Below are 20,083 nucleotides of genomic sequence, written 5' to 3'. Positions count from 1 at the left end.
GAGAAACCAAGGCTGTTGAGTCTGCCAATAAGAATGAGGTGGTTGACAGTCGAAAGCCTTGGCCAGGTCGATGAATACGGCTGCACAGTATTGTCTTTTGTCGATGGCGGTTATGATGTCATTTAGGATCTTGAGCGTGGCTGAGGTGCACCCATGACCAGCCCGGAAACCAGATTGCATAGCGGAGAAGGTACGTGGGATTCGAAATGGTCGGTGATCTGTTTGTTAACTTGGCTTTCGAAGACCTTAGAAAGGCAGGGTAAGATAGATATAGGTCTGTAACAGTTTGGGTCTAGAGTGTCTCCCCCTTTGAAGAGGGGGATGACCGCGGTAGCGTTCCAATCTTTGGGGATCTCAGACGATACGAAAGAGAGGTTGAACAGGCTAGTAATATGGGTTGCAACAATAGCAATGGATAATTTTAGAAAGAGAAGGTCCAGATTGTCTAGCCCAGCTAATTTGTAGGTGTCCAGATTTTGCAGCTCTTTCAGAACATCAGCTATCTGGATTTGGGTGATGGAGAAATGGGGGAGGTTCGGGTAAGTTGCTGTGGGGGGTGCAGAGCTGCTGACCGGGGTAGGGGTAGCCAGGTGGAAAGCATGGCCAGCCGTAGAAAAATGCTTATTGAAATTCTCGATTATCGTAGATTTATCGGTGGTGACAGTGTTTCCTAGCCTCAGTGCAGTGGGCAGCTGGGAGGATGTGCTCTTAACAATGTCCCAGAACTTTTTGGAGTTTGTGCTACAGGATGCATATTTCTGTTTGAAAAAGCTAACCTTTGTTTTCCTAAATGCCTGTGTATATTGGTTCCTAACTTCCCTGAAAAGTTGCATATCGTGGGGGCTATTTGATGCTAATGCAGTATGCCACAGGATGTTTTTGTGCTGGTCAAGGGCAGTCAGGTCTGGAGTGAACCAAGGGCTATATCTGTTCCGGGTTCTACATTTTCTGAATGGTGCATGCTTATTTAAGATGGTGAGGAAAGCACTTTTAAAGACTAACCAGGCATCCTCTACTGACGGAATGAGGTCAATATCCTTCCAGGATACCTGGGCCAGGTCGATTAGAAAGGCCTGCTCGCTGAAGTGTTTTAGGGAGCGTTTGACTGTGATGAGGGGTGGTCATTTGACCGCGGACCCATTACGGACGCAGGCAATGAGGCAGTGATCGCTGAGATCCTGGTTGAAGACAGCAGAGGTGTATTTAGAGGGCAGGTTGGTCAGGATGATATCTATGAGGGTGCCCAAGTTTACAGATTTGGGGTTGTACCTGGTAGGTTCCATGATAATTTGGGTGAGATTGAGGACATCTAGTTTAGATTGTAGGACGGCCGGGGTGTTAAGCATATCCCAGTTTAGGTCGCCTAACAGTACAAACTCTGAAGATAAATGGGGGGCAATTAATTAACATATGGTGCCCAGGTCACAGCTGGGGGCTGAGGGGTGTCTGTAACAAGCGGCAACGGTGAGAGACTTATTTCTGGAAAGGTGGATTTTTAAAAGTAGTACTTAAACTGTGTGGGCACAGACCTGGATAGCATGACAGAACTCCATCCCCTTTGGCAGTTCTATCTTGGCGGAAAATGTTATAGTTAGGGATGGAAATGTCACAATTTTTGGTGGCCTTCCTAAGCCAAGATTCAGACAAGGCTAGGACATCAAGGTTGGTGGAGTGTGCTAAAGCAGTGGGAAAAAACAAAGGGGGCTTCTGATGTTAACATGCATGAAACCAAGGCTTTTACGGTTACAGAAGTCAACAAATGACAGAGCCTGGGGAATAGGAGTGGAACTGGGGGCTACAGGTCCTGGGTTAACCTCTACATCACCAGAGTAGGATAAGGGTACGGCTAAAGGCTATAAGAACTGGTCGTCTTGTGCGTTGGCAACAGAGAATAAAAGGAGCAGATTTCTGGGCGTAATGAAAAATGATGGGATTAAATGGGATAAAGGTGAGTTGAGACTGATTGATCTACAAATCACCTTGCATCCTAAATGACTACTCAATACTATTTCTAGATCATTCACGTCTGTCATAATTTACCAACGATACATCACGGTTTTGATGCTCTCGAACAAAGACAGTACAGTATGAAGATTTGCAGAAACAGCTTCTCCAATAGACATTCCCATTGTATACGATGTCATGGCGACGTTGGATAGCTAAACTCGGTCGTACTAACGCGTCTCTCGCGCCGTCAAATCAAAGACTTGTTTTTTGACGAAAATGAAAACGTGTCAGTTTATCACTTTCAGAGGTTGGAGTAAGAACAATTGTAACTTTTTAAGACACTGGATCGCATTTAGGTGGTGCCTTTCGAGAAAATGAACAACTAAGGGGGAAAAAATAACTTCTCCAATTGACTTCTCAAACCCCGGCCTAGTCTGCTTGGTCTGTTTCGCAAGCGTGTCCGGAAATTGGTTTAAAAACTCTTTGGTTATGATGCTCTCGAACACGAGCATCAAAACCGTGATGTATCATGGGTAAATTGTGACAAGACTGTCTGGGTCTCTCCTGTCTGACCTGCAATGGTTTTTGAAGTCGACCGTTCTTTGTTCTTTATACCCATAGAGATAGATACAGGACTCATCTTTATATCTGTGCCATTATAGCGTATGTGACAGTTTAGGAATGGAAAGCGCCATTGCGGCTACAACTCATAGGAATCCCGGTTAATTTCGTTCTCTGTTGGAGAGGACGCAAAGTGGAGACAATTGAGATTCTCCCAAAAGTAACCAGAACATTCCCCCAATGCATTGTGGGTGTGTAGTGTTTGTTAACTTTCACGACATTGCAGCATAGACGGACTACCTTCATCAAGGTAACACGTTTATATTTACTAGATTAATCCATAGTAAAATCGTTTGTTTTACTTATATATTTCAAGAAATAGGCAACGAGTTTAGTCATAAAATGAGTCTGTCATTTCTAAACCAATTTCAAACCAGCATGGGATGGGAGTACTACCGCTGCAGTATCTGGCAGTTGATATGGTCTAGAGTGCATGCAAGGTCGTGATATTTACATAATCGTTGCTGTTGCAATGCTAATTTCAACAGTTACTGTAATATTCCATTTAGGACAACTGTCATGTGTTACAGACATATGGAAATAACAAGCTAGGGGTGCTGTTGTTTCAATCTTTGACCATTAGCTGTATGACTGGTTAATTAACAGGCTAGATGTGGGATGAGCTAGCTATGAGGCATAGCAGGAATTAATGACCCTTTACACATTTCTTCTTTCTTAACGTTAATATCTGTTATATTGCTGACAGGTCTGGGGTATAGACCTTTCCAGTGACTAACTTGTCAGGTAGAATGGATCCCATGTCCGGTTCAACAGTTAAAGCAGAGGACTTTGTGGTCGCTCACCCCTATGCTGGCTCACCACCCCAGGGATGCCCCATGCAAAAGGAGACCAAACCAAGTAAGTCTCTTCAACTGTGTCAGGTTGATACTGTTTGTGTTTGTCTATTGGTTCTCTGTTGTCTGCAATTTATACCCATAACCCCATCAGCTGTCACACCTTGCATAGCAATAACAAAGCAGATATTGTTTTTCATTGTACTAATGTATTTTGACCTGTCCTCTCAGGTGCACCATTACCACCACCAGAGTGTCCCATGCACAAGGCGTCCGCCCCGGCCCAGGTTGAGAGCGCGGCCCCCCCAACAACCCCAGCTTCAGACCAGGCAGGGCCAACACATCAGGATCGGGCATACGAGTTTGTGGAGTGCCCCATGAAAGCAGCCAACAGAGAGAAATTTGTGTCTGACATCGATATCGCAAACATGGTACGCAAAGCAGCTAAAATACTTTTACATGCACTGTGTATTATTCTTACTACTATGTAATTACAATACTTGTTACTCCTACAACTATAATTACGCTGTGATAAGAACACTAAAGTGAAGTGTTACAGAGTTTTTAAATAAACTGATGTACTAAATGTTGTTTTAGTGTACCTCTCTTTTTTCATAACCCAGGAACTGGTTGACTAATAGGCTAAAATCGAATCAAAACCAGTCAATTAGGAGATATATGACACTACAGCATATATTGATGAGACTTAAAACCCTGAAGGCTACATCTCATCTTTATGTTTTGTTATTTCTCTTTATCCAGATGCCCCCACCCAACCAGCAGCCTGCCCCAGGCCAGCCCTTTGATCTGTCAGTGAACAGAGAGGAGTCCCAGATCCCCCGGGGTGGTACGGTTCAGAACTGGGTCTACCCCTCGGAGCAGATGTTCTGGAATGCCATGCTGAGGAAAGGGTCAGTCGACCAATCAGAACACTGAAGAAATATGGCTTGGGCATAGAGATAGAATGTATTGAATTGATAGAACCTATAGTTATATCTCTATGGGCTTGGGTTTAGGGTTTCTACTGTTGTGTACTGACTCATTAAAATTGTTTCACAGATGGCACTGGAAGGATGAAGATCTTGGTCAAAAAGACATGACAAACATCATCAAGATTCACAACCAGAACAATGAGCAGGCATGGCAGGAGATCCTCAAATGGGAACAATTCCATAAGAAGTGAGTAACCTCAGAGAACAATCAACATCTCAGACTCTGGTACAATACCATGTAAGGTTGAGCGCACTTCAATCAATCAATCAAATTTATTTGTAAAGCCCTTCTTACATCAGCTGATGTCACAAAGTGCTGTACAGAAACCCAGCCTAAAACCCCAAACAGCAAGCAATGCAGGTGTAGAAGCACGATGGCTAGGAAAAACTCTGTATAAAGTCCAGAACCTAGGAAGAAACCTAGAGAGGAACCAGGCTATGAGGTGTGGCCAGTCCTCTTCTGGCTGTGCCGGGTGGAGATTATAACAGAACATGGCCAAGATGTTAAAATGTTCATAGATGACCAGCAGGGTCAAATAATAATAATCACAGCACTTTAATAAGCACTTTACTGACGCTTCAAATTAGCCCTGAACGACCAGTGCATGTCATGAAATGTGTGCCATACCAGATATGTGAATTGTATTTAATTTCTTTCTTTCTAGGGAATGTCCATGCGGACCCTCCCTGTTACGGTTTGGAGGCAAAGCAAAAGAATTCACTCCAAGAGCCAGGTTTCGCCACTGGATGGGGTGAGTTTTTGGTGTAAACAGTTCTGCATGGAAGTTACATGAACTCAGCAAAAAAAGAAACCTCCCATTTTCAGGACCCTGTCTTTCAAAGATAATTCGTAAAAATCCAAATAACTTCACAGATCTTCATTGTAATGGGTTTAAGCACTGTTTCCCACACTTGTTCAATGAACCATAAACAATTAATAAACATGCACCTGTGGAACAGTCATTAAGACACTAACAGCTTACAGACGGTAGGCAATTAAGGTCACAGTTATGAAAACTTAGGACACTAAAGAGGCCTTTCTACTGACCCTGAAAAACACCAAAAGAAAGATGCCCAGGGTCCCTGCTCATCTGTGTGAACGTGCCTTAGGGACATGAGGACTGCAGATGTGGCCAGGGCAATATATTGCAATGTCTGTACTGTGAGCGCTACAGGGAGGCAGGACGGACAGCTGATCGTCCTCGCAGTGGCAGACCACGTGTAACAACACCTGCACAGGATCGGTACATCCGAGCATCACACCTGCGGGACAGGTACAGGATGGCAACAACAACTGCCCGAGTTACACCAGGAATGCACAATCCCTCCATCAGTGCTCAGACTGTCCACAATAGGCTGAGAGAGGCTGGACTGAGGGCTTGTAGGCCTGTTGTAAGGCAGGTACTCACCAGACATCACCGGCAACAACGTTGCCTATGGGCACAAACCCACCGTCGCTGGACCAGACAGGACTGGCAAAAAGGGCTCTTTACTGACGAGTCGCGGTTTTGTCTCACCAGGGGTGATGGTCGGAATCGCGTTTATCGTCAAAGGAATGAGCGTTACACCGAGGCCTGTACTCTGGAGCGGGATCGATTTGGAGGTGAAGGGGCCGTCATGGTCTGAGGTGCTGTGTCACAGCATCATTGGACTGAGCTTGTTGTCATTGCAGGCAATCTCAACGCTGTGCGTTACAGGGAAGACATCCTCCTCCCTCATGTGGTACCCTTCCTGCAGGCTCATCCTGAAATGATCCTCCAGCATGACAATGCCACTAGCCATACTGCTCGTTCTGTGCGTGATTTCCTGCATGACAGGAATGTCAGTGTTCTGCCATGGCCAGCAAAAAGCCTGGATCTCAATCCCATTGAGCACATCTGGGACCTGTTGGATCGGAGGGTGAGGGCTAGGGCCTTTCCCCCCAGAAATGTCTGGGAACTTGCAGGTGCCTTGGTGGAAGAGTGGGGTAACATCTCACAGCAAGAACTGGCAAATCTGGTGCAGTCCATGAGGAGGAGATGCATTGCAGTACTTAATGCAGCTGGTGGCCACACCAGATACTGACTGTTACCTTTTGATTTTGACCCCCCCTTTGTTCAGGGACACATTATTCAATTTCTGTTAGTCACATGTCTGGGAAACTTGTTCAGTTTATGTCTCAGTTGTTGAATCTCCTTATGTTCATACAAATATTTACACATGTTAGGTTTGCTGAAAATAAACGCAGTTAACAGTGAGAGGACGTTTCTTTTTTTGCTGAGTTTGCATGCAAAAATATATACATTTTCTTGACAGACCTAGCCCAAGCAAGTACAACTAGCACTCTTTTTCTGGTTGTTTCAATTTGTGATACACTAGATCATACGACCTCATTTTGTGTTTGCAGGTATGGCTTACCGTTTGACAGGCACGACTGGATCGTAGACCGCTGTGGAAAGGAGGTGCGCTATGTGATTGACTATTACGACGGCGGTGAGATCAATAAGCAGAACTTTACCATCCTGGACGTGCGTCCTGCCTTTGACTCCCTCAGCGCCATGTGGGACCGTATGAGAGTGGCCTGGTGGCGCTGGACCTCCTCTTAAACCCCAACACTCCCCACACTAATAGCCTGATCCCAGATCTGTATGATGTCATGCAATTCAATGATAGTCAGAGAAGTTGGCTAAATCACATACAGATCTGGGACAAGGCTATCCACTACCACTTAAGATTCACAGGGTTGAATACCGTCTCTATGTTCTCCTTCATTGATTTGAGGGAGTACTAATGTATTTATTGACCAGACTCTGGCACTCTGCTAATAACTCAACTTTTAATTGACAGCTAGATTGGCTTCATTGCTTGAAGTGAACTGTTTTGATTGACTCTGAGTCCAGACACGCAATCACATGTATATTTACTCACTGTAATAATTGTTTGTTTGGGAGGACATACTAATTGGTGGCTTTTCTTAAGTGATTCTATTCTCCTAAGTTGATAAGATGGAACTGTGTGCTATTTGTATCCCATATTATGTTTAAAGTAAAGGCATGTTTGTATGGTGTTGTTTTAAGTTAAAGGGAGGGATACTGTAATTGTGGGCTTGTAGCATGTATTTAAAGTGTCTCAATGACTAAATGCATCAACTCCCAGGTCAATGGAAGCAACCATTTGGAATGGACTCTCAATGAAGACAAATTGATCATGTATTTGTCCCAGATAAAACAGGTTAATGTGTATTCTTTGGCTTGAGTTTCAATGCAACACACAGTTACCTTTTTTCATCATAATTTTGTTAAATTCAGGGCAAATTATTTGTTTTATTTAGTATAGTATAAGCTTCTGTCTTAAGCATCTTAAATAGCAGATTCAGATTTTGAAATAGTAAACTTGAAGGCAAGCATGATATGTGGACTTGGTATTCCAACTGACTATAGGCTACTGAAGCCAACGACTGAAAATGTGAGCGAGGCTTTACCAGTGCGCCACGGAGTTTAGATGAAAACAGTGGAGAAAAGCTGTCTATCTTTATTTTTTTATTTAACCTTTATTTAACCAGGTAGGCAAATTGAGAACACGTTCTCATTTACAATTGCGACCTGGCCAAGATAAAGCAAAGCAGTTCGACACATACAACAACACATAGTTACACATGGAGTAAAACAAACATATAGTCAATGATACAGTGAAAAAAAATAAGTCTATATACAATGTGAGCAAGTGAGGTGAGATAAGGGAGGTGAAGGCAAACAAATATATGTATAAATAAATAAAAATATAAAAAGGCCATGGTGGCGAAGTAAATACAACACAGCAAGTAAAATAAAACTAAAAACACTGGAATGGTTGGTTTGCAGTGGAAGAAAGCGCAAAGTAGAGACAGAAATAATGGGGTGCAAAGGAGCAAAATAAATAAATAAATACAGTAGGTAAAGAGGTAGTTGTTTGGGCTAAATTATAGATGGGCTATGTACAGGTGCAGTAATCTATGAGCTGCTCTGACAGCTGGTGCTTAAAGCTAGTGAGGGAGATAAGTGTTTCCAGTTTCAGAGATTTTTGTAGTTCGTTCCAGTCATTGGCAGCAGAGAACTGGAAGGAGAGGCGGCCAAAGGAAGAATTGGTTTTGGGGGTGACCAGAGAGATAAACCTGCTGGAGCGCGTGCTACAGGTAGGTGTTGCTATGGTGACCAGCGAGCTGAGATAAGGGGGGACTTTACCTAGCAGGGTCTTGTAGATGACCTGGAACCAGTGGGTTTGGCGACGAGTATGAAGCGAGGGCCAGCCAACGAGAGTGTACAGGTCGCAGTGGTGGGTAGTATATGGGGCTTTGGTGACAAAGCCTGATCTGATAATCACACGCTGCTATTTATTGTTGACCATCAGATGTGGGGCGGCAGGGTAGCCTAGTGGTTAGAGCGTTGGACTAGTAATCGAAAGGTTGCAAGTTCAAATCCCCAACCTCACAAGGTACAATCTGTCGTTCTGACCTTGAACAGGCAGTTAACCCACGGTTCCTAGGCCGTCATTGAAAATAAGAATTTGTTCTTAACTGACTTGCCTAGTTAAATAAAGGTTTAAGAAAAAAATATGTGATTAATGTGTATTGTGAACAGATAATGACGCTCTGAGTAATTAACAGTTTTTCGGTACAATTGGGAAGGGTGCAACTGCAGCCTCGAAATTCCAGGCATTCCTGCATGTGAGCATTCTTGCATCTGCAAGTACCCTCTATACTTGGCTAAATTCCCAATCTGGCCCTCAAACCATCATGGTCACCTAATAATCCCCAGTTTATAATTGGCTCATTCATCCCCCTCCTCTCCCCTGTAACTATTCCCCAGGTCGTTGCTGCAAATGAGAACGTGTTCTCAGTCAACTTACCTGGTAAAATAACGGTAAAATAAAAATAAATAAATACTTGTATTGGTCCATTTTTAAACTATGACTCCAGTACGATAGATGGCGGTAATGCACCATAACGTTGGATGCCAACTGCCGATAAACCACAGAAGAAGAAGATTCGGGGAGTGTCAACGGTATCTAGCTAAAGCTAGTACACACCGGTAAGTGTCCTTCGCCCACTATTTCCCCACAGTTCTGTTAACAATGGCATGTGTTCGGCAGGTGGGGGCGAAGGACACTGTTTACCGATGTTGCTAGCAAAGAGGACTCCGGTACACAGCGGGTAAAACTCAGATAATACTTTTATTTCCCCTTTGACCCAATAGGGGGGATTTCAGCCACACCCGTTTCTGACAGTTGTATAAAATCGAGCACACATGCAATCTCCCCAGCCAAACAATGGCCTTACTGAAGAGCTCAGTGACTTTCAATGTGGCACCGTCATAGGATGCCACCTTTCCAACAGGTCAGTTTGTAAGATTTCTGCCCTGCTAGAGCTGTCCTGGTCAACTGTAAGTGCTGTTGTGGTGAAGTGGAAACATATAGGAACAACAACGGTAGGCCACACAAGCTCACAGAACAGGACCAGTATGCTACACAATCTCACAGAACAGGACCGCTTAGTGCTTAAGCACGTGGTATGTAAAAATCGTCTGTCCTCGATTGCAACACTCACTACCGAGTTCCAAACTGCCTCTAGAAGCAACGTCAGCACAATAACTGTCTTTGTTCCAGTGAAGGGAAATCTTAACATTACAGCATACAATGACATTCTAGACGATTCTGTGCTTCCAACTTTGTGGCAACAGTTTGGAGAAAGCCCTTTCCCCAAGCTCAGCATGACAATGCCCCTGTGTACAAAGCGAGGTCCATACTGAAATGGTTTGTTGAGAACGGTGTGGAAGAACTTAGACTGCCCTGCACAGAGCCCTGACCTCAACCCCATCTAACACCTTTGGGATAAATTGAAAGGCACACTGCGAGCCAGGCCTAGTCGGCCAACATAAGTGCCCAACCTCATTAATGCTCTTTTGGCTGAATGGAAGCAAGTCCCCGCAGAAATGTTCCAACAGATTCTAGTGGAAAGTCTTCCCAGAAGAGTCGAGGCTGTTATAGCAGCAAAGGGTGGACCAACTCCATATTAATGCCCATGATTTTGGAATGAGATGTTAGACGAGCAGGTATCCACATACTTTTGGTCATGTAGTGTAGTTGTAATTACAAGTTGAACTAGCTAGCTACACTACAAGTAAATCAGCTCTTTTGACCATAGTTTTTTTTCTAGATACGGGTGGAACCAAAAATAGGGACTTGAAGTACTTCGGACATAAACAACAAGCACACATTTAACGCGTACATTTTTTTACAAAATGAGTAAAATAAGCACTAATTTCTTTTGAGATATTTTGAATGACAGTTGTAATTTGAAATGTCTGAGATGGCATTGGATGAAATGTCCGTTTTATCAGCAATATACTGTGAAAAGGACGAATTTGAGCTACTTGAGAAATCAGGTAAATTGTTGAGCTAGCTAGCTAGCTAGATGTGTGTCTCTACACAATGATCTGCCCAGTAACTCAATTCCACGTTGATTTCATCCACGGAGTTGGGCGCAGATGATACTTTTTTAAATGAAACGCAGACTCCTTAGAAATGCTATGCCAGGGATCATCAACTAGATTCAGATGTCGATCCCAGAACATCATTACAAATAATTTGTAGGCTAGCAACAAATTGACCGTAAGAAGCCGAAACAGATATACTATTTGACTGGTTCCACTTGTATATAGGCAAGTTTGTTACTCAATGTGTATTTATTATTACGTGTTTTACCTTTCTATTATTTCTCTATTTTGTTTCTCAGCATTGTTGGGAAGGGTCCCTAAGTAAGTGTTTCACAGTTAGTCCACATGTTGTTTACGAAGTATGTGACGAATACAACTTTATTTGATTTAAAACATAATTTCTAACCTTGCTTACATTTTGTATATGATCGCATACACTCATTGGCCAGTTTATTAGGTACACACATCTAGAACTGGGTAGGACACTGCTTTGGCTCTAGAACAGACTGAATTATTTGTGGCATGGATATGTTGCTCAATTGATATCAAGGGATCTAACGTGTGCCCGGAAAACATTCCCCACACCATTACACCACCACTGCCACCATCCTGTACCGTTGACAGCAGGCAAGATGGAGCCATGGACTCATGCTTCTTACGCCAAATCCTGACTGCCATCAGCATGACGCAACAGGAACCGGGATTTGTCGGACCAGGCAGGTTCCCCTCCTCAATTGTACAGTATTGGTGGTTGCATGCCCACTGGATCCACTCCTTGTTTTTAGCTAATAGGAGTGGAGCCCAGTGTGTCATTCTCTTTCGACCAATCATCAACGAGCTGTTTTTTGCCAACAAGACTGCCGCTGACTGGATGCTTTTAGTTTGTTGCACCATTCTCTGTAAACCCTAGACACTTATCATGCCTGAAAAGGCCAGGAGGCTGGCTATTTCTGAGATACTGGAACCTGCACCTGGCACCAACAATCGTACCACACTCAAATTTGCTCGTTTTGCACATTCTAACGTGCTGCGATTCCTGTCTGCCTGCTTAATACAGCAAGCCATGGCCACATGACTCACTGTGTAGAAGCAAAAACATTTTTGAGAATGGGGTGGTGTACCTAATAAACTGGCCACTGAACATATATCTCTTAAGCGTGGGAATATTTTGGAACAGATTTCCAAAATTAAAATCACTCGTCCAACAATTAAAATATCATATTTGCTACAATGTTTTGAGGCCAAGTGAAATCACCCCGCAGGCCACCAGTTGGGGAACCCTTCAAAAATGTATATTCTTAAACCCAGACCTTGTACATATGTTTGTCTTCTGTTGCATGCCTTATTTTGTTTGCTGAAATCTATACTTATAAATACAACGCTAGTCAAATACAATCACCGATGGCAACTCGGCGCGAATCTCAACAAGGAAACAGTCGGGGGTTGTTTTTGATTGTTTGCTGAAATCCATACTTTTTTATAAAATAAAGGCATGCAAAAACAAAGGACAAGCATAGGTACACTGTAAGGGTTTAAGAATTTACATTTTGAGGTATCGACTGCATGCGTGTCGGCGGCTAATTTCCCAAACTAGTCTGCGCTCAACCCCGTGGATGAAATCATTGTGGAGTTAAGGTACTTGGAGTTGGCAATTCCACAATACATTATGTACACTGTAGCTAGAGTTTTTACTTTATGTTAGCTAGCTGGCTAGCCTAGATGCTAGCGATGTATAGCTAGTAGTATTTTACATGTGGTGTGACGTTATATGAGATACTTGAACATGTTAGTGTTTTCACAGCAGAAAAGGGACTTGTATTCCGCATCCAGATGAAGGTGGAAGCAGCCACCAGTGAGAGAACTCTTTTGAGTCTCCTCTTCCAGTTGCCAACAGAGTACCCCCACTGTGTCCCAAAAATAAGTGTCAGCTCTGAACAGCTCTCCAGGAAACAATGCCAACACATCAAGCAGAGTCTGCTGGAAAAGGCCTCCGCACTGGAGCCAGACCCCATGGTTCATGAACTACTGCTGTGGCTCCAACAGAACTTCACTGAACTTACTTTAAATGACCAGTCGCTGGTGGAGGTGCAAGAGGAGGGTGGTGAGGAGGAGATGTGGATAGCTCTTTTTCTAATAGACCATATGAGGTCCAAAACAAAATATATAAAGGCAATTGAAAAGTGGAGCTCGGATTTGGGGCTCACCGGAAGGCTGTTCTTGGGGAAGTTGATACTGGTCCTTCTGCAAGGCGCAAGGAGGAGTATCAAGGTAGTGTAGAGTTTAGACTTCAACTGATGCAATGACGTCTCTTCAGATCAGCTATAATACTCATGATAAATAATGAATATGATGTACAGTTGAAGTCGGAAGTTTACATACACCTAGGTTGGAGTCATTAAAACTTGTTTTTCAACCACTCCACCAATTTATAGTTAACAAACTATAGTCGATTAGGACATATACTTTGTGTATGACACAAGTAATTTTTCCAACAATTGTTTACAGACAGATTATTTCACTTGTATTTTACTGTATCACAATTCCAGTGGGTCAGAAGTTTACATACAGTAAGTTGACTGCCTTTAAACAGCTTGGGAAATTCTAGAAAATAATGTCATGGCTTTAGAAGCTTCTGATAGGCTAATTGACATTATTTTAGTCAATTGGAGGTGTACCTGTGGATGTATTTCAAGGCCAACCTTCAAACTCACTGCCTCTTTGCTTGACATCATGGGGAAATCAAAAGAAATCAGTAAAGACAATTGTAGAACTCCACAAGTCTGGTTCATCCTTGGGAGCAATTTCCAAACGCCTGAAGGTACCACGTTCATCTGTACAAACAATAGTACGCAAGTATAAACACTATGCCACCATGCAGCCGTCATACCGCTCAGGAAGGAGACACGTTCTGTCTCCTAGAGATGAACGTACTTTGGTGCGAAAAATGTAAATCAATCCCTGAACAACAGCAAAGGACCTTGTGAAGATGCTGGTGGAAACGGGTACAAAGTATCTATATCCACAGTAAGATGAGTCTTATATCGACATAACCTGAAAGGCCTCTCAGCAAGGAAGAAGCCACTGCTCCAAAACCGCCATAAAAAAGCCAGACTACAGTTTGCAACTGCACATGGGGACAAAGATCATACTTTTTGGAGAAATGTCCTCTGGTCTGATGAAACGAAAATAGAACTGTTTGGCCATAATGACCATCATTATGTTTGGAGGAAAAAGGGGGACGCTTGCAAGCTGAAGAACACCATCCCAACCTTGAAGCACGGGGGTGGCACCATCATGTTGTGGGGGTGCTTTGCTGCAGGAGGGACTGGTGCATTTCACCAAATATATGGCGTCATGAGGAAGGAAAATTATGTGGATGCATTGAAGCAACATCTCAAGACATCAGTCAAGAAGTTAAAGCTTGGTCGCAAATGGGTCTTCCAAATGGACAATGACCCAAAGCATACTTCCAAAGTTGTGGCAAAATGGCTTAAGGACAACAAAGTCAAGATATTGGAGTGGCCATCACAAAGCCCTGACCTCAATCCTATGGAAAATTTGTGGGCAGAACTGAAAAAGCGTGTGCGAGCAAGGAAGCCTACAAACCTGACTCAGTTACACTAGCTCTGTCAGGAGGACTGGGCCAAAATTCACCCAACTTATTGTGGGAAGCTTGTGGAAGGCTACCCGACACATTTGACCCAAGTTAAACAATTTAAAGGCAATGCTACAAAATACCAATTGAGTGTATGTAAACTTCTGACCCACTGGGAATGTGATGAATTTTTCTGACATTTCACATTCTTAAAATAAAGTGGTGATCCTAACTGACCTAAGACGGGGAATTTTTACGAGGAATAAATGTCAGGAATTTTAAAAAACAGTTTAAATGTATTTGGCTCAGGTGTATGTAAACCCTCACGATATGTTGGATATAATGATGTCATGTACACTCCCTTCCATATGTTACATTTTGTTCTTTACTTCAGCATTTTGGATTTGAGATGAAATGTTTCATGTGAGGCGACAGTACAGAATGTCACCTTTATTTAAGGGTATTTTCATACATATCTGTTTTACCATTTAGAAATGAAAGCACTTTATGTATCTAGTCCCCCCCCCCATTTGAAGAAGTCATAAGTATTTTAACAAATTCGCTTATAGTGTATCAAAGTAGTCAAAGGTTTAGTATTTGGTCCCATATTCCAAGCATGCCATGACTACATCAAGCCTGTGACTCTACAAACTTGTTGGATGCATTTGCAGTTTGTTTTGGTTGTGTTTCGGATTATGTTGTGCCAAATAGAAATGAATGGTAAATCATGAATTGTGTCATTTCAACATTTAATGTGAATGCTACCATGATTACGGATAATCCTGAATGAATCGTGAATAATGAAAGTCAACAGGGGAGTGAGAAAGTTAGAGGCATAAATATCTTATCCCCCCAAAAATGCTATCCCCTGTTATTGATAATGATGAGAGGTTATTGTGTTAGGGGGCATAATCACTAACCCTAACCCATTATTCACGATTCATTCAGGATTATCTGTAATCATGGTAGCATCCACATTTATGTAGAAGTGTTCAGAAACAAATTCTATTCTTATTTACAATAAAAGTGACTCCAAAATAACACTACGTTATTTACCATTAATTTCTATTGAGCACAACATAATCCGAAACAGAACCAAAACAAACTGCAAATGCATCCAACAAGTTTGTAGAGTCACAAGCTTGATGTAGTCATTGCGTGCTAGGAATATGGGACCAAATACTAAACATTGAGTAAAATGAATTCTTATGATACCTTCAAATGGCTGGACTAGATACATAAAGTCCTTTCATTTTCAAATGTTAAAACGTATGTATTAAAATACCCTCAAATAGATGGTAACATTGTGTACTGCCACCTCATATAAAACGTTTGATGTCAAATTTAAAGTTTTAGTATTACTGTCCAAATAAATACATAGGGGAGTGTATGAAAATACCCCAAAATAGGTGACATTCTATACTGTCACCAAATGTAAAACATCTTATCTCAAATCTAAAATGTTGGATTATAGAGACAAATAAAAAATGGTAGCTTCACTGTCCAATTTCACTCCCCTCCATATGTATGTTATGTTTTAGGCCTAATCCACTCTTTTAAATATGTGGTGTTCATATTTCATCTGAACCTAAATTAATGACTGAAAAAGCACAGTATGTCATTCCACAAAATGTCTGTGTTGTTTTCCACTTTTCCTTTGTTCAGTAATTAATTGTGCATGTAAAGAAAGTTGTACTGAATATGAAAGTTGGAAAATATAATTCAGACAAACAGTGTTGGGACATGTTGACTTGGCACCTTAATTATTGCAACATCATACAATACATTTATTGATCATTATTACCCTGCCTCCTTCATCATTTGCCAACCAGGAATAACTACTACCCATGCTAAACTTGTACTTGAACAGTATTAATTAACTGCTGGTTTCACAGGTCATTATATTTACAAGCCAAATCCATGCCTGTTTGCTGTTTGTTTTCCCTCTGTAGGAATACATCCATCTCCAGAGAACTGTGAAAGTAGATGTGGATTCATCAGGAAAGAGATGCAAAGAGAAGATGATGAGAATTCTTTGCGAAACCCAAGTCTCAGACCTCAAACGGTTAAGGATTTCCTCAGCTTTTCTATATGAATTTGTGTCATAACGTGGGCATTTTGCAATTGTACATTTGAGCTTTGTAAAGGTCTCTGGCAATGTGTTCAAGAACTCACTGTAATCAGTCTTTGATTTGACTTACTGCTCCTCACTCTATCATCCCTCAATGTGTTTTTTTTTCTCTCATTCACAGGATCTCATCTTTTGAAATCAAAGAGTTTTTGTCCCTCGAGGAGCTAAAAAGGGAGTTTGAGCAAGTTGGACTATTGAAACTGTACCAAGAGTTTGTGCCCACATTGCCGTAGCCATCATGGCTTTTGTCAAGTCATGCTTTTCCAGACTGGTGCAGATTATGTGAACTTTATACTTTCCATATGACAGTCAACGGAAGGACTAATCTTAACATCTGATTAACATTCAATTATGTGTTACATTTGTGCATTGAACATGTAAAAGGTATTCATAAGGTTTTTCTACCAGCCACATGATGGCAGCAAAGTCTACCATTTGAATCAAAGATTTGTAAAGTTGTTAGTTTATTCAAATCTTTTTTCAAATTGTCACACACTGGATAGGTGCTTTGAAATGTGTTGTTATACAGGGTCAGCCATAGTAGCATGGCACCCCTGGAGCAAATTACTGTGAAGTGCTTTGCTCAACAGCACATCGACAGGTTTTTCACCTTGCCAGCTTAGGTATCCACTTAGGCTATTCTCTAGTTGAAAAGTTGTGCCTTGCTTTCAACTCCTGACAGATTTGTTCCTCCCTCTTGTACCTCTTCATCAGATGAAATACATGAAGGTTAAGGTCATATGGAAAAACTTATATAAAGTGGTGCACAAAACTCTGATGTTACATGAAAGTTGCATCATAGGACTTAGCTTCGGATTGCGTCTAGGATGTTGTATACAGATGCATATCGTTCCGGTGCCTAGCATCTGAAATTAATAACAGTTTTAGCCTTGCGAGCCACCCTGTTCTCGCAGGCTTATATACAGTGCATTCGGAAAGTATTCAGACCCCTTTTTCCACAATTTTGTTACGTTACAGCCTTATTCTAAAATTGATAAAAAATAAACATTTCTACACAGAATACCCAATAATGACAATACCTTATTTACATAAGTATTCAGACCATTTGCTATGAGACTCGAATTTGAACTCAGGTGCATCCTGTTTCCATTGATCAATCTTGAGATCTTTCTACAACTTGATTGGAGTCCAGCTGAGGTAAATTTAATTGATTGGTCATGATTTGGTAAGGCACACACCTGTCTATATAAGGTCCCACAGTTGACAGTGCATGTCAGAGCACAAACCAAGCCATGAGGTTGAAGGAGTTGTCCGAAGAGCTCAGAGACAGGATTGTGTCGAGGCACAGATCTGGGGAAAGGTGCCAAAAATGTTTGCAGCATTGAAGGTCCCCAAGAACACTGGCCTCCATCATTCTTAAATGGAAGAAGTTTGGATCCACCACAACTCTTTCTAGAGCTGGCCGCCCGGCCGAACTGAGCAATAGGGGAAGAAGGGCCTTGGTCAGGGAGGTGGCCAAGAACCCGATGGTCACTCTGACAGAGCTCCAGAGTTCCTCTGTGGAGATGGGAGAACCTTCCAGAAGGACAACCATCACTCCACCAATCAGGTCTTTATGGTAAAGTGGCCAGACTGAAGCCACTCCTTAGTAAAAGGCACATGATAGCACGCTTGAAGTTTGCCAAACGGCATCTAAAGGATTCTCAGACCAGCGTCACTGACTTGCCTAGTTAAATAAAGGTGAAATTTAAAAATAAAAAAAAGTCACGGCTGGAAGAAACCTGGCATCATCCCTACTTTGAAGCATGGTGGTGGCTGCATCATGCTGTGGGGATGTTTTTCAGCGACAGGGACTGTGAGACTAGTCAGGATCGAGGGAAAGATGAACGGCGCAAAGTACAGAGAGTTCCTTAATGAAAACCTTCTCCAGAGCGCCCAAGACCTCAGACTGGGGCTAAGGTTCATCTTCCAACAGGATAACGACCCTAAGCACACAGCCAAGACAATGTAGGAGTGGCTTCGGGACAAGTCTCTAAATTTCCATGAATAGCCCAGCCAGAGCCTGGACTTGAACCCGATCAAACATCTCTGGAGAGACCTGAAAATAGCTGTGCAGCGACGCTCTCCATCCTGGCAGAGCTTGAGAGGATCTGCAGAGAAGAATGGGAGAAACTCCCCAAATACAGGTGTGCCAAGCTTGTAGCGTCATACCCAGTAAGACTCAAGGCTGTAATCGCTGCCAAAGGTGCTTCAACAAAGTACAAGAATACTTATGTAAATGTACTATTTCAGTTTTTTATTTTTATTTAAAAAAAAATCAATGCCTAAACTTGTTTTTGCTTTGTCATTATGGGGTATTGTGTGTAGATTGATTAGGGGTTTGAGGGGGGGGGGACAATTTTAATCAATTTTAGAATTAGTCTGTGACAAAATGTAACAAAATGTGGAAAAAGTCAAGGGGTCTGAATACTTTCCGAATTCACTGTAAATGGTTAGCTGTATCCGTGTCGCGAAACCGAATGTAATCTCGCAAAACTTCCGGATGTTTGTACAAGGTTAATAAAGTGTACAGTTTAACAAAAAACAAAGATTCCCGTCGACAAAGGCATATCTATAATCTCTAGGAACGCTATCAAAAACATTTAAAAACAGATTTTATCCAGGGTCTTCCATTCTAACGATTAGCCTAGTCTTGTCATTTTTCAACTGGAAAACACTCGCTTCTTCAACATATGTCCATACACATAAGGCTGTAATTAATTTCGGATGGCAGGTACAGAAACAATGCTCAACTAGGATGCTGTCTGTATACAACATCCTAGTGTCGATTCGAAGCTGCTTAGGACTATGTAACATGTCCCATAACCCTGTTCATGTCTACGTAACTGCCATTTAAATACATGGGTTTTATTTAGCGCCACTAAAAAATACTGAACTGAAAAGTTGTTGCAAAGTTTATCTGAAACTGTGGGAAGCATACAGAACCACTCATCATATATTCCTGCCTCCATCAGTCCATAAATAAAATAGAACCCTCAACATAACCATTACTCAGAGTTCCCTGTATGTCAATATCAATTGTTTTGTCCCTTACAGAAGGCCTGCAAATGAGGCCATTTAAATGTTAGGCAGTGTTTTATAGTTTTATTGATCTCATCTTAAAAAAGCTGCGTATTGGAAGATGGATGTCTTTTACCTTTCTGAGGCACATTCAATCATATTTGCTTATTCCTGTCCTGCCAAGCCATCAAGTTGTTATAATTAGAAATCACAAGCAGAGAAGTAGTCGTAACTGTTGTCTGTCCTACCTATTAACTAGCTGTCATGGGTATCTGCACTGAATTCCTACAGTTGTTGATAGGAAAGACTTTGAGAGATTCATAGGGTCACTGTCAATGGTACAGGTACAGAATGTTACATGAGACATGTTATTAAACAATATATAAGTACAGAAAGGTATAATAGTCTTTATGAATGGTATACTATACAGGTATAGAATTGAACCGGAGAGTGTCCGTATGAATGGTAGATAGGTCAATAACGGTACAGTCCGTATGAATGGTATACAGGTAGAATGGTATACAAGTCTCCTT

At 42.0% G+C, this 20,083-nt stretch overlaps 2 protein-coding genes across 3 annotated transcripts; both read left to right on the top strand.

Moving 5' to 3' along the window:
- Positions 1-2,448: 2,448 nt before the first annotated feature.
- Positions 2,449-7,575, top strand: LOC139559781 (holocytochrome c-type synthase-like). Its single transcript, XM_071376133.1, has 7 exons — positions 2,449-2,818; positions 3,275-3,426; positions 3,594-3,793; positions 4,125-4,273; positions 4,422-4,541; positions 5,020-5,106; positions 6,741-7,575. The coding sequence occupies exons 2-7, from the start codon at positions 3,318-3,320 to the stop codon at positions 6,937-6,939; spliced, it is 864 nt and encodes a 287-aa protein (XP_071232234.1). The 5' UTR covers positions 2,449-2,818; positions 3,275-3,317; the 3' UTR covers positions 6,940-7,575.
- A 2,162-nt stretch (positions 7,576-9,737) lies between these two features.
- Positions 9,738-19,537, top strand: rwdd3 (RWD domain containing 3). 2 transcript variants are annotated; one of them, XM_071376362.1, is made up of 4 exons: positions 9,738-10,752; positions 12,608-13,071; positions 16,351-16,463; positions 16,651-19,537. In XM_071376362.1, exons 1-4 carry the CDS (start codon positions 10,668-10,670, stop codon positions 16,760-16,762), a joined length of 774 nt encoding a protein of 257 aa, XP_071232463.1. In that variant the 5' UTR covers positions 9,738-10,667; the 3' UTR covers positions 16,763-19,537. The 2 variants fall into 2 exon arrangements, with proteins under 2 accessions (XP_071232463.1, XP_071232462.1); XM_071376361.1 differs by having other exon boundaries at positions 12,605-13,071.
- Positions 19,538-20,083: the final 546 nt, after the last annotated feature.

Source organism: Salvelinus alpinus, chromosome 30 (genome assembly GCF_045679555.1).
Source record: "Salvelinus alpinus chromosome 30, SLU_Salpinus.1, whole genome shotgun sequence".
Taxonomy (NCBI): Eukaryota; Metazoa; Chordata; class Actinopteri; order Salmoniformes; family Salmonidae; genus Salvelinus; species Salvelinus alpinus.
This window is presented reverse-complemented; position numbering and strand designations above follow the sequence as displayed.

What these genes read in the sequence shown, in the direction of transcription:
- rwdd3 (XM_071376361.1), top strand. Translation starts at nt 10,668, where the DNA reads ATGTCTGAGATGGCATTGGATGAAATGTCCGTTTTATCAGCAATATAC. An exon ending in TGAGCTACTTGAGAAATCAG is followed by an intron (nt 10,753 to 12,604) that starts GTAAATTGTTGA and finishes GTGTTTTCACAG; the next exon opens with CAGAAAAGGGACTTGTATTC. An exon ending in CAAGTCTCAGACCTCAAACG is followed by an intron (nt 16,464 to 16,650) that starts GTTAAGGATTTC and finishes TCTCATTCACAG; the next exon opens with GATCTCATCTTTTGAAATCA.
- LOC139559781 (XM_071376133.1), top strand. Translation starts at nt 3,318, where the DNA reads ATGGATCCCATGTCCGGTTCAACAGTTAAAGCAGAGGACTTTGTGGTC. An exon ending in GCAAAAGGAGACCAAACCAA is followed by an intron (nt 3,427 to 3,593) that starts GTAAGTCTCTTC and finishes CTGTCCTCTCAG; the next exon opens with GTGCACCATTACCACCACCA. An exon ending in AATGCCATGCTGAGGAAAGG is followed by an intron (nt 4,274 to 4,421) that starts GTCAGTCGACCA and finishes ATTGTTTCACAG; the next exon opens with ATGGCACTGGAAGGATGAAG.